Source organism: Carassius carassius, chromosome 48 (assembly GCF_963082965.1).
Source record: "Carassius carassius chromosome 48, fCarCar2.1, whole genome shotgun sequence".
Classification (NCBI taxonomy): domain Eukaryota; kingdom Metazoa; phylum Chordata; class Actinopteri; order Cypriniformes; family Cyprinidae; genus Carassius; species Carassius carassius.
In genome coordinates this window covers 10,737,377-10,751,250 of record NC_081802.1, presented here as the reverse complement: position 1 = coordinate 10,751,250, position 13,874 = coordinate 10,737,377, and the positions used below count along the sequence as shown (strand labels likewise).

Here is a 13,874-nt window from a genome sequence, read left to right as displayed (position 1 = left end):
TTTTAGTCATGGGAAAAAAGCTCATCAATTAACATTTTTCGTCTTAGTTTTCGTTAACGAAAGTAACACTACTCCAATGAACCAAAACTTAGAAGATCTAAAAAGGTCATAAAGGCGTCATAAAACAAATCCTTATGAACTGAGCTTCAAGTGTTGTTTAGAGATACAGATGCTTTCTATGATAAGCAGATTCAATTTAGGCCTTAATTTACATTTCTTGAAACAAGTAAATAGAGCACTAAACATTGCATAAACAAGGAAACTCAAATGTGTGTAATGCGCGACAACCAAGAGGTTTGATCTACTTTGTGATAGGTTTCTGTGTTTAGATGTTTACTGTGCTCTATGTTTGTTTACATGTGATCGAAAGCTTAAATTAAAACCGTTTGCCATTTTAACACTATCATATCTCTTCACGATATTTGAATTAAGCCATTTGATTCATATGGATTTTTTGGTGAACTATTCCTGTAACTTGCATTGATTAATAGATCTTAATCAAGGTAGCGCCATATTTAATTTTTGACAAGAATGAAAACAAGGCTGTGAGGGACAGAACTGCAGTGTGTTTGATTGATTGTACTGTTATGTAACATCATACTGATTGTTCAGCTGATGAAATGTATTTCTGGTTTTAATGTTGTTATGAAAATTAGTGATCTAGGACCTTTATAAAGTCTGTTGCATTGTAACGACTGTAGTCTAAAATTCCCAGCCAGAATAGTTCTTTTCATTGACATTAAAGGGAAATAACTCAATATAAACATAGGAGCCTGAGAAAAAAAAGCTAAATTTAAAAGAAATTTTTAAAATAAAAAAGAAAACTTAGAGGCGCTTGCATCTGAACTCTTAATATGCAATCATGTAATCTATAAAACATTTAACTGCATTCTGATTATGAGCTTTTTAAAGCATAACATAATCTAATTACAAGTACGTGATTTTTTTAATCTGTTTATGTAATATGGATTACATGTAATCAGTTACTTCCCAGCACTGGCTGCAGCTCATAAAAAGGTGTCCTGTTCCTTTAAATATGGTGTGTAGTTTGTAGATCACTTACACAATCCAACATCAACAACAAAATGGATATCAGACAGCAATACTACAAACAGCATTATATCTCAATTTGTCAAACAAACCTTCAATTAGGTGGCTGGACATACAAAAAAAATGTGGCAATAAAACGCCTCAGATTTCAGATCTCGGAACACAAGCGTAAATTCCTACTTTCAAACCCTCAAAGTCATACATGAAGGCCTTAGGAAATGTGAGCTTCTTTTCCATATCAGTCCTTGAGACTAGAAGAGTGAAACGTTCCCCTTTAAGAGGCCCCCACCGTTCCCGACGCGGCGGGAGGCAGAGCGCATTCCTGGAACAGCGCGAGAGAGGAGGAAAAAAAATCACCAGCGACCTGTTTCAAGTCCCCCCAATAGAAACTGTGCCTGATTTGTGGCCAGTGTTGGAGATGTAAAAAAAAAACCGGAGAGAGGAGGAGGGGGAGGGAAAACACTAAAGGGGGTAGCTATGGAGATAGAGCGTTTTCCTGGCTGCTTTCTTTGACAGGTGTTGAGTGGGGTAAAAGTCTTAAAACAGAATCCAGCATGTACGCCAAAGGTAAAGGAGCTGTCGTCCCTTCTGATAGTCAAGCGAGAGAAAAGTAAGTGAATCGCGCGCGCTATAAAGAGTCGCGCTTTGCTTATTACGGACTCGCAACTTTCTAAAACTGCGCGTGCTCATGTTTAAAGGTGTATTTAGTGCGAACTGGTGCTCTGGAGTGATCGTCCAGAAGTCTTCCTAACTTTATAGCCGGTTGTAGCACTTTAATGCGTTGAGTTGCCCGTGCATTTTCGATTTTATTTAAGTTTGGGTGCGCACGTAAACACTTGAACCAGTGCATCCAGTCTGAGGGATGTTGCATGCTCGCATCTCTCGTTTTTAAGCTTGTGAGTCTTTTGCGTCAACATTACATGCCATGCATCTGTTAGTTACATTGCTGGAAAAACGAGTCTTTTTTTTCTTCTCCTCATGGTTTTTGGACGTTTTTGTTCAAGTTGGGGAGGTGTTTAGTCGCCATTTGTGTTTGTTTGCGCTCGTTTATTTCTTATTTAAAACTATTTGTATCTCATCGCGTGTGTATTTGCACATTTTGGCTTCAGAGCTAACCGATAAATAAGTAATTTAAGTTATCCCGACACATATCCCCCGATTATTTTAATATGTTGTGTTTTGTTGAAGCGCAAAGTAACGTTACCGGTTGTTTTTTTTTAATAAGAACTAACAGTTAGTTTTGCTGACTTTTACTGTAATATTTTATTGTAGTACATCACCATGTGATCTTTCCACTGTTGTGTACAATCTGTTGCCATTGAAACCACCTTACAACCCTTAAATGTAATAAAGTGACCTGCAATATTCATAAATCTGTCATATGGGGTCGAAGGTTACTGTGTCAGGCTTGGAGACCATGATAGGAGTGTCTGAGATGATTGTGGAGATGTAACACACTTTGGAAGGAAGAATGCTAGGAAATATTGATGGTCATAGTTAAACTGCATGAGAAGACTGCGAATATGTTTTATAGGAGATCAGCATCCAAGAGAAATTGCTTCCACAAGCGTTTTTGTATGGAAGTTCTGAAAGAAAGTGCAATTGGCCAGGTTTCTCAGACATGATATTTTTGTCGTTCAGATGTTTGATTGCCAATTTGAAAGTATTAATTTCAGTGTCATGGAGTAGTTTTTGTTTAAAAAGCTTCCCAAAAGTTTGCCACGTCGCAGGTGTCTGCAACAGTTTGCACACAAACAAGGTGTACACTGCCATTAATGGTCTGAAATTGTCATTTTCGACAGGTTGTGCAAGGATGTAGACGCCCCCTCATGTGTTGGTGCCACGGGCACCGCATTAACACCGCAGGTTACCGTTTCACGTGTTGTATTCAGAGATGATGTGTTGTGACCACACAGGCTTTGTTCTTTTGTTGGAGGTTAATAAATTTGTCACCACTCGTCAAGCTAAGGTGTGTTAACCTTAAGCAGCTGATTTAGGTTTTTAGGTTTAGGATGCACTCACCAAGTTAGACATCATTCATTGGCGTCCTTGGCAAGTTTGTTCGGAGGAACCACTTGAAAAAGTCAACTTGAGAGGACTCTGTCAAGTTTATTGCAGCATTGTTGACTTTGATTAGTTCTGAACAGATCTCAAAGCTCCGGTTCATCAGAGTTTAGCATCCACAGATTCGATCTAAATCAGTTGGAATGCCACAAGAAATTGCGCTGGTTTTTTTTGGAGTGAAAACCGATTCTGATTTAGATCTCCATCTCTTGTTTTCCCCCAACATCTAGAGCACTTCTCTTGCTTCCCTGAGTTTATTGGTGTGTCTAAGAGGCAGCGAGTAGGTCTGAAATGCATGGTTTTGATTTCATCCAGATGGTTTAGCCTCCTTCATAGAGGTGTTTTCAGCCACATATAAAGGGAATCAAGCATGCACACAGAAACAGGACGTTGTTCTTATGAAGAGAGTCTGATTTGCTCTGTTTTGGATAAACGTTGTGCTCCGACATGGATGAGAATCAATTAATTTTCCGCCTTGGATAGCTGGATGTATTGCTTTTTAAGTTTACATTTGAGAGATGTTCTCTGTAATTATTTAGGGGCATATTTAATGATCGCTCTCAGTTGTAACGCGGAAATGTCTGTTTTGTGCGAGCGTGTTTGGAAATCTTTTCTAAAAGAGCGTTCACTCCGCTTTCATCTGAATAATTGAGATGGATTGCCTCATGAAAGTTTATCAACATTTTTTATTTAGCACTATTGCATTGCTGAATTTTTCTGTCAATCTTTGGTTATTTTGAATGAAAGATCAGCTAAATTGGGTTAAAAAAGTACAAGGATGTGGAACAAGGCCACACCAACAATATTATGACAGCACTTTTCATGATGTCAGTGGAATGTCAGGCCACTTGTGATTGGTTTGCAAATCATTTATTGATATAAACGTCCGTTGTGTCACTCAGTTTGCCCATGTTGCACTATATAGTTTGTTCTAATAGTTTTTATTTCTGATATATTTCTGGTTAAATTATTAATTTCAACAGAATATTTGCTTAAAACTGCAGGGATGCACTTTAAAATAATACTATATGTGCCATTTTTTTTTATTGTTATCTGCAGATTGTATATTTACATTTTATTACTGTTTTTCGTCTAGCAGTCAAGTAATGTTAGTTTTCAAAAACAGTAATAATTTGTTATTTAACAACATTGTTAATTGCAATTTTTAGCAAACATAAGTTCAATAGAAATAGTTTTTAGCTCATTGATAACAGCCAGAATTTTTAAATCAGTGCATCCCAATAATTTAGCAGTTTTGCAAATGCTAGCATGAATGGTTTGCTTGACATTTACTGAAAAAAAAAATTGTGTAGAAGCAATTAATAACAGCCTAATTAATAACAAATAATTTGGCAATTAACACTGACTTAAATAGGAAATGTTGATGTATAATGAATGAAATTGTGAATTCTTGTAAAACTTTTCTTTGTTTTATTTATAATTTTGGAAAATCCTTTTTTTTTTTTACAGTGTGCAATTCTCAAAAAACTACTCCAGGTAAAAGAAAATATGACCCAGACTACGCATATATAGATTTCTGATTGGCTTTTATGTCAAATTTGGGTCCTGAAACAAAACTAAAGCTCCTATGATGCATAATATTCCTTAAAACTTATCTCCTACACTTCAGCCACCTTTCAGCTATCCTCACATGCTGTTCGTCTTCACACGAGACCCTGCAGTTAAATTATTGAAATGGAGACAGCAAAGTTCATTTGTTAACTGTCTGCGGTTAAGCTAGCTAAACTTGGCTCTGCCTTCTTTTATGCATAAACGGAGTCTTGACTGGGAGCCTCGGGCGAGATGTCAAGATGTGTTCTCAGGTTAAGTCAGGAGATCTCATCATGATGTGACTGGACACACAGTGAGCCGCCATACCTGAATGGCAGAGCAAAAGCAGAACCTCGTCAGATATTCCTGTCCATCATCGGCCTATTGACATCCAAACTGCCGTCCTTATGCCGCTGTCAAGGTCTAAATTATCCCTGCTACGCGGCTCTCAGAAGCAGGCGTGTGAAAACGATATCCCTCGACTGGTCTTACAGAGTCATTAATCTAAATATTAAGTCAATAGGTCTGTCTTCTTATTGCACCCCTAGCTGTTGTATTGCATGAGGATTAGTCGAGCGCACACCGAGCATCTCAGCCTGTTGATCCTTTTCCTCCTGCGGTCTCACTATTAGTTGAAATACCGATATGTTCCTCTGTCAGTATGACAAAAAGTGTTCCCTGAAGCCCATTGTAGATGAATTCCTTCTCAATAATGCATCAGGTCTAGAGCAGGAACCCATCATCAACCTGCAGAAGCTCCTCAGATCATCCAGAGCTTACGATGAAAATTTCATCTGGCCACTCGTGGGAATCTCCGTTTGATCCCTCTCAACGCAAGTTGGGTTCATACGAGCTGACTAGCGATGTCGAGTACATAACTCCGTCTAGAGGTCAGGTTTTCAACAAACCAACAGATGTGAGCTTTGCATGCAAACTGTATCGTTGACATTGACCAATAGAGTACCTAAAAACTTGTTGACTAGCCTTAAGGCCCATTTACACCAAGATGAGAACTATCGCAGGAATGATAAAGTTTTGAAAATCATTCCAATTCTATGTGAATAGAGATGTTCACACTACAACAATAACAATAATGGCATTGCAGAACAATGTTGCTGGAATCACTTTCAGATAAAAAAAAATTCTAGCTGATGAACGATAAATACATTAAAAAGCATTTAATATGGCAGACAACAAAACTGCAGTGAGCATATAATAAACAAGACATCTGTTGGTGTTGATGTTAATTTAGCTATCGTTATAATTATCATTCTTAACATTAGGGATGCACAATCATGATTTTTCATGGCCGATACCGATTTTTTTACAAGCAAATTGGCCGATTCCGATACCGATTTCCGATTTTTTTTTTAGCTTTAAGCAACAAACAAGAAAGAAGGAAAGTGTGCATAAACAAGATGTTTATTTGGTATTTTATAGGCCAAACTGGCTTTTGGCTATTGAAAACAATAACCGTAACCATCTGAAATTAATGGCAGTAACTGCATAGTTCTACAATCCAAACAACACAATCAACACACATTCAATAAGAGGTTTCTTAATCAGCATTCAGTATTTGTTTTTAAATTTAAAACAAGGTACCCATGAGACTAAATAAAAGTATGCTATATAAATATTATTCCAAAATGTTAAAATCAAATAATGTTGGTGCGAATAAAACAAAGATGCAAAGTGTTTCATTCATCCAATAAAAAAAAAAAATGAAGGTAATGATTCACATCTATATTTTTTTACTTGAGCCAATGAAAAATAAATAACTATTGTCTCAAGTTAAAAAATATAGATGTGAGTCATTACCCTAAAATATTTTAATTGGATGAATGAAACACTTTTTTTCAGTGTGCTACAGCAGGTGATTTTAAAATCAAATTCAGTCGATATAACTTTAAGGTAAAATAAAAATAATCATCCTATACAGAACTGACGTTTACTTCTGGCTTTTCAAACATGTATGCAAGTTCTACTTTGCAAAAAAATCCAACACGCGAGAAGTTGAGCTAAACATTCTTCACTGTCTCCGCTTGTGCAGGGCGCGGACAGGTACGGATACCCTCGCGCAGCTTCAGTGAGCAGGAAAGGGACTCTTATTTTGTGCAGTCAGCTGTTTGCTTCCTGCTATCTGTGCCTCTGCCTCAGATGTGTAGCTCTGCACTTCCAGTACTGAACGGCTGCCCATGTCCTGCGCACAGATTTCGAAATACTTCCACACAAATGGCATAGCGAATGATTACAATGAAGTCTGTGCACACGGGCACTTCCGGAAAAATCAGCCGAAAAAAGACCAAAAACCGGCCGATCGTGTATTTTAAGCAAAAACCGTCCGGTTCCGATTTATGGCCGGTCAACCGGTGCATCCCTACTTAACATTGGACATCAAAACTGCAGTGTAAACAATACTGACTGTTGATGTCAATATAGTTACTATTATTGTTATTGCTCTTTATAATTTTTAAAAAAGCTAAAATTTTTGTGACAAAACTGCAGTGCATGCTTGTAATAAACAGAATCTTATCTTTTGGTGTGGACGCTAATATAGTTATCGTTATAGTTATCGTTCTTAAAATGCTTGAGCATTAAAAGTGGCAGCCGACAAAACTGCAGCGTGCACTTCTAATAAACAGTGTTATTGTCTGTTGATGTAGATGCTAATAGAGTTATCGTTCTTGTTATTGTTTTTAAAAAAGCTTAAGAATTTAACAAAACAACAGTGCATGCTTATAATAAACAGAATGTTATCAATGGTGGTGTGGACACTAATAGAGTTATCGTTCGTAAAAGCTTGAGCATTTTAAGCGGCAGCCAACAAAATGGTAGAGTGCTCTTGTATTAAACAATGTTATTGTGTGTTAATGTGAAATGCCAAGTTACCATTCTTAAAAAGCTAGACTAAAGAGTTTAAAGCAGCCGGCATAAAAACTATTATCGTCTATTAGTGTGGATGCTAATATAGTATCATTATAGTTTTCGTTCTTGGCATAAATGGGCCTTTAACTGGGGATACCAATGGGATGTTTATATAAGATGCATTTTGCGCAATGGATTGAGTTTTTTGTTGACTGAGGCAAGATTTTCAAAACAGATATGTAGTCGCCCTAAATGTTAATGTAAGCCCTGTTGCTAAAAATGCTATTTTAAGCCCTGTTGCTAAAAAACTGATATAATAAAGATTTTGATCCATTCATCTAGTTTTTTTCTTCCAAGTTCCATCATTTTGGGAATGACACGAGAGGGTGGGTCAGTCTGTCAGGGATTTGATGGACGTGAGTGTCCATGAACTCATCACATCACTGTGTGCTTCTGTCTAGGGATGTTCATTTTAACCAGTAAACCGTTAACCGACCGTTAAGAATTTTGACTGATTAAAACAATCAGTTAAACAGTTTAAAAAGTTATTTATTTATTTTTAGTTTATCAAAATAATTAAAAAAGTTTGCTGCATGGTTAAAATATGATACATGTATAAACAAATAGTTTTTTTTTTTGTTTAGTTTTTTTTAGAGAGAGAGAGAGAAAAAAACATTGCGTATAAGTCGCATTTTATTATTTCATTCAGAAATAGGCCTGATAGAATGTTTACAATTATTATGATAAACACTGTAAACATTGTTAGGCTATTTTAGTTCCCCTCGCTCCAAAACAAATCTTTTGACAATTTTTAAACAACAATCCAAAATGAATTCATTAAGGTTAAAACGAAACTAAAACCAAGGTTTGGTCGCTCATTCGACACAAAATCAAATGTTTCTGTATTCGCTATGTATTGGAAAGCCATATTATTATTTAGCCTATTATGTACTTCACTCATGTTCCAGTATCCATGTAAAACAAAATGTATTGCATAACATCACGGCGGTACGGTAAAGACACTTTACGGCACAGATTTTACTACACATTTAAATTAAGCAATGTGTTTTTCCAAATGTTTGATTGACTGTATTTTATGTGGACAGATAATGCATTTTTGTTAGGGCTGTCAATTTTTTACATTTTCAATGAAATAAGATTGTGAATAAGATCATTAAAATGCCCAACATGAAGAAATTGACACTTGATTACATTTATATTAGTTTAATATACACTACAAAGTGGCTCTTAGAAACATTGATTGAGTTAGCCTGACGGTTTGAGAACTCCATATTAATTTATTAATGTGTTTTTTTTTCTTTTCTTTTTTTTTTTAGTCTGTGCTAATTATTACATTTGTTTAATTAATTCAATCACATTAATTTTCAACTGCACCAGATTAGTTGCTTAATTGAAAGCCATATTTTTTATGTTTAATGAAGGCTTCATGTAATTTTATCATCAAAATTTTAAAATGCGCTATGAGGAATCCATGTTCTGAGTTCATGCATGTTCTTTACTGATATTTACTTTAATTACTCAGGTAAAAAAAGATGAAAAATGAAAAGCAGATTTTATTTCATTGAAGAATATATTTGCCGTTTATATAGTATTATGTTTGTTAATATGTATTATAATATTAATATGCTATTAAACGTATACATACTAGCATTCAATATATATATATTTTTTTATATTTTAACAGATTTTACTCCAGAGAATATTAGAATTTAATTACTTATTATTGTTATTATTATTATTATCATCAGTGTTGAAAACAGTTTATACTTTTTTGTGGAAACCATACTTTCTTTTTTCAGGATTTATTGATTTAATAGAACATTCAACAACTGCATTTATTTGAAAAATACATTGTTTTTGCATTACAAAAGTGACGTTACTGTCAATTACGATCAGTTCAATGCATCCTTACTGAATAAAAGTTTTCATTAAAAAAACAAAATGTAAGGATTAATTAAAAAAAAAACTTTTGAATGGTAGTGCACTTTTTTTTCTTTTTCTGTAGTATCAATTGATATAAAGAATTCTTACATTTTACTTTTACCGATATTGACTTCATAAACTTGACTTGAAACTTGAAACGCCAGACTTTAGTGTCAGAAATGAATGCTCCTTACCTAAAGTCTCAGATTTCAACCAATAATTTCCAGCCTGCATTCCCAAGAGTGCTTTGTGACTGAGCTTCCGTGAGGTTTCAACATGCACTGAAATGAATTGCTGTAATATGTTTCCTTGTCCATCTAAAATGAGAGAACCAGTGGAACTGCTTTTTCTCACTTGAAGTTTGGGGCAACCCCAAATACACAATTTAAAGACTTAACCTCCCTCTTAGATTTACAAGGTCTTTCTCCTCTTTTTGTCTTGCAGGTTAGCTTTATATGTGTATGAGTACTTGCTGCATGTTGGCGCACAGAAATCAGCACAGACCTTCCTGTCAGAGGTAAGTGGTATCGCATAATCAACTTTCCCAAGCAAACAATTGTTGTTGTGTACTCAGAAAAAGCTAACATCAAAAGAATAAAATCACCCACAAGTGGGGGTGGGGGTGGGGGGTTCAACATTTTTAAACCCAACAACGTTAATCCATCCATCATAAAAGTGATCCACATGGCAGGGTGTGAATAAAGGCCTTCTGAAGGGAAGCAATGTATTTTTTTTTATTTTTTTTTATCCATATTTAAAACTTTACCATAATCTATAGCTTCCGCTAACTGCCGTACACGCATTCACGAGAGAGTGGCATTCCAGCGGATGATGTAGGCATAGCATAAGCTCTGGTGAGAATATGCTAGTCTCGCAAGAAACAAGTTTTGCTTGCCAAGGAAAACCAGTCTCCTGTTGGCTTATATCGAAATCTTCCAACATTTCTCTTTACAAATCCTCATTTAGGGCTCAAAATTCGTTTTATATATGAATGCTGAATGTTCTGTGAGTCTTTGTTAATGTTTTATTTACTACACACACACAGAAGCATGCGTGGGGCTCGCGGTTAATTGTTTTAAAATTTATTTAGTCAACACTTGTAGTATACCTGAACCAATCTTTCGTACACTAGTACACTCAAGTGTACTACAAGTGGTAGCTAAATAATTTTTTAAAATACAGAGTTAGTATGTTAAAAGTGCATTTTAGTTCATATCCATGGTGTCTCAAAATAGCACAGTTGAGTACCATTAGATTATCTGAAGTTTATCTTAAAATATACTAAAGTATAATTTTTTTTTGTATATTTAGTACAAAATTAGTGCACTTATAAGTACATTATGGAAGTGTACTTGTTTTTCACCTGGGTCGCTTCGCTTCAGAAGGCCTTTATTAACTCCCGTGTCGAGCACTTTTTATGAGGGATGGATGCACTTTATTGGACTTCTAAATCTCGACCAGCATTCACTTCCATTATAAAGCAGGGAAGAGCCATGACATTATTTAATATAACTCCGATTGTATTCGTCTTAACGAAGAAAGTCATATACACTTAGGATGACTTGAGGGTGAGTATATCATGGGGTAACTTTCATTTTTTCGGTTAACTTTCCCTTTAGCTCTAGGCAGGTTTGAGGCAAGAAATTAATAATTTTTTGGTTAAAATAAAAGGTATTAGTCATATTGACAAATCAGTTCCAATTACTGTGTTTTAGCAAATGTGAACTGTTAGCTTTAGCTTTACTTTTACAGAAATATTAACATCAATGTTTTCCCTAAACATTGTAGTTTCTAATTACAACACTCTTAAAGCTTATAGACTATACTTTTTGCAACAGACTTCTCTATCTGAACTCTAATATCTGATATTGTTTCTCCAAAGCATCCTGCATTTAGCTGCTAAAACATTGAAAGGTCTTGATCAATAAATGGAAGTGTCATTGCTATGATATTATCCAATGTGTCACCTATGATTGTGTTTCTAAAAATCAGTTTGGCGCCACTGAGGGCCAAAATATTAACATTTGTGCGGCTACTACTAGCATGATAAAGTGGATTGTTGTTGCAGTTTTGTGAAGTGGTGGAGCTTCTGCTGTAGATGATGTCAGTACTTTTCTCACTATATGAACATTATATGAAGCTTGAGTACACTACATGTCTGGAGTGGAGGTGATGCCACCACTTCTCTTCAGAACCACTCTCAAACACGACTGCATGTTAAAAGTCTGATTTAACATTGGCCTCTGTGGAAATAGGTGCAGTTGGTTTGTAATATACTCTCGATCTGCTGTGATGCTCTCTTTTCAGGACGATCGTGACTTGTAGCATATTGGTTTGTTGTCTTTTTAATAAGAAGTTATACAAACTTTGTTAGCCTATACTTGAATTGAAAGAAGAAGCTAGTTTGTGTGGAACCCGAATTTGTCGATTTTTGTTAAAGGTTTTGCCAACCTGCGGGATTGAAAGTCATCACAAATTGTGTTCATTGTGTTTAATGTTGAAAGTCATTCATAGTTGTTAGAAGCAGGTGTCATCCATTCAGCTTTTCAGTTGATAATTTGAATGAATATGGAAGCTGTTTTTGACAAAATCTTTTTGTAGTTATAAAGATGTGTAAATGTTAATTGTTTGACATTATAAGACATTAAAAAGATTGTGTAACTTTTCTTTAGTGCTTTAGGACCTTTACAGATTGTGAACTTTTTTAAATGTTATCATCTATCTTATTGCATTTGCCGTGGTCCTCTGGTACCTGCTGTGTTTGTTTATGTGGGTATCATTAATCGCTCACAGTGGACTTCCAAAAATGCCTCATGTTTTTAAATGTTTTGCTCAAAGTTTGACAAAGATGAAGCACTGTGTTAAAGTCTGGCTTTGTGCTTGTGAGAACCTCCTGGGATCTTGGTCCAGACAGACTTTAGCCAGTGTAAGGTGGCACAATACAGAAATATTTAAAAAAGAACTTCCTTAAAAACTTACTGCAGGCAATATCATCATTTTACACATTTCAGAATCTGGACAACTCCATATGTTGGGTGAGATTCATGAAATATGGCTTTTAATATATTTACTGAATATTATTTCATTCTATACTTCATCTTTAAGTCAAATCCAAATAAGATTTTTAACAATAAATCATTTTTATTATTATATCTTATTATAGTTATTAAAATGAATACTGATGAAAACAAACATAACTCTTCAAGTAAATACTTATGAACTTTTTTACAAAAATAAAAAAACAGTACTGTAACCTTGAAAATGTATCGTCCTTTTTAAATATAAATAGATATTAATATATCAATTTTACCTTGATCATTCTAGTCTGTAATAGTGCATTGATTAATAATAACACACATATATTTAAATATGAACAATAATTCTACAGCATTAATTAACCTTAGTTAAGATTACAAATGGACTCTTGTAAAGTGTCCATAAGTGGTAATATTTTTTGCAATGTACGTCATTCTAAAGTACTGTCAAACCCTACACTTAAGCCTGTGTTATACTTTACGCGTGAGCAATCCAGACACGTACAGCGCTGACGCGGAGTATTTGTATTTATACTACCGAAAGTGTGCGCTGATGGTCCGCTCCGCAACAAACATGTGAACAAACAATTGCTCAGGATTATTGCACATCTGGCTGTCTTTATATTATTTTATCGATGGATTGTACAGGTTCGAATAGCAACGGGCTTCTTCACACAGCCTGCGCATGTGCAATTGGTGCTTTTGAAGCCTACTGTTACAAAAAATGGGAGGCACGCAGATGTCCGTTCAGAGCCTCTGCGCATACTTTCCGATGCCGATTTTTACGTCACTCCTACCATAGCGGACACTAGCAGAATCGCGCATGCGGAAAGTATAACACAGGCTTTAGATATAGTTTTTTTTCCCTTAAAAATACATTTCAAATATCCTCACGTTAACCGCAAAATAACTTACTGATGCTGTTCATTTGTTTACTCAAGTATTGATGACAAAATTGGGGTATCAATCTAACCCAAAAGCACAGTTTTAGAAAGGCAAGTTCTGCAACTTAGGCCATATATGCATGCAAAATTAGACTGTACACCATAAGTAAATATCAATGAGTCAACAAGTAAATAGATGGCTATGTTTACCAATGTTTAAGGTGTCAACACACATGCCGTCGACAGTCGTCATTATCTCCATTGCTATTCAATTAGGTGAACACTCGTCAGATCTCCAAACCTTAGCACAGGAACACTTGTACACCACAGGGGAGGTCTTTCAGCCCAGGCAGGTACACCGCAGGAGGACGCACCTGTGCATTGAAGCTTAATGAGGGAGCAGTCACCTGCTTGTTCCCTTTGCCACCTCACAATTACTGCTGAAACTCCCTCTACTTACACCTTGGACCTCAAGGGTCTG

General features: G+C 35.6%; 1 protein-coding gene across 3 annotated transcripts in view; it reads left to right on the top strand.

The window, feature by feature from the left end:
• Positions 1-1,464: 1,464 nt before the first annotated feature.
• LOC132131994 (single-stranded DNA-binding protein 3-like) overlaps positions 1,465-13,874 on the top strand; it is a 63,643-nt gene continuing 51,233 nt past the window's right edge. Inside the window, exons 1-2 of one of the 3 annotated variants that reach the window (XM_059544201.1) lie at positions 1,465-1,660; positions 9,919-9,991. In XM_059544201.1, coding sequence (XP_059400184.1) covers positions 1,605-1,660; positions 9,919-9,991 — 129 coding nt within the window. In that variant the 5' untranslated portion in view covers positions 1,465-1,604. Of the gene's footprint in view, positions 1,661-1,892; positions 1,947-9,918; positions 9,992-13,874 lie in introns of those variants that run through there. The other 2 variants (XM_059544202.1, XM_059544203.1) reach the window with 2 other exon arrangements.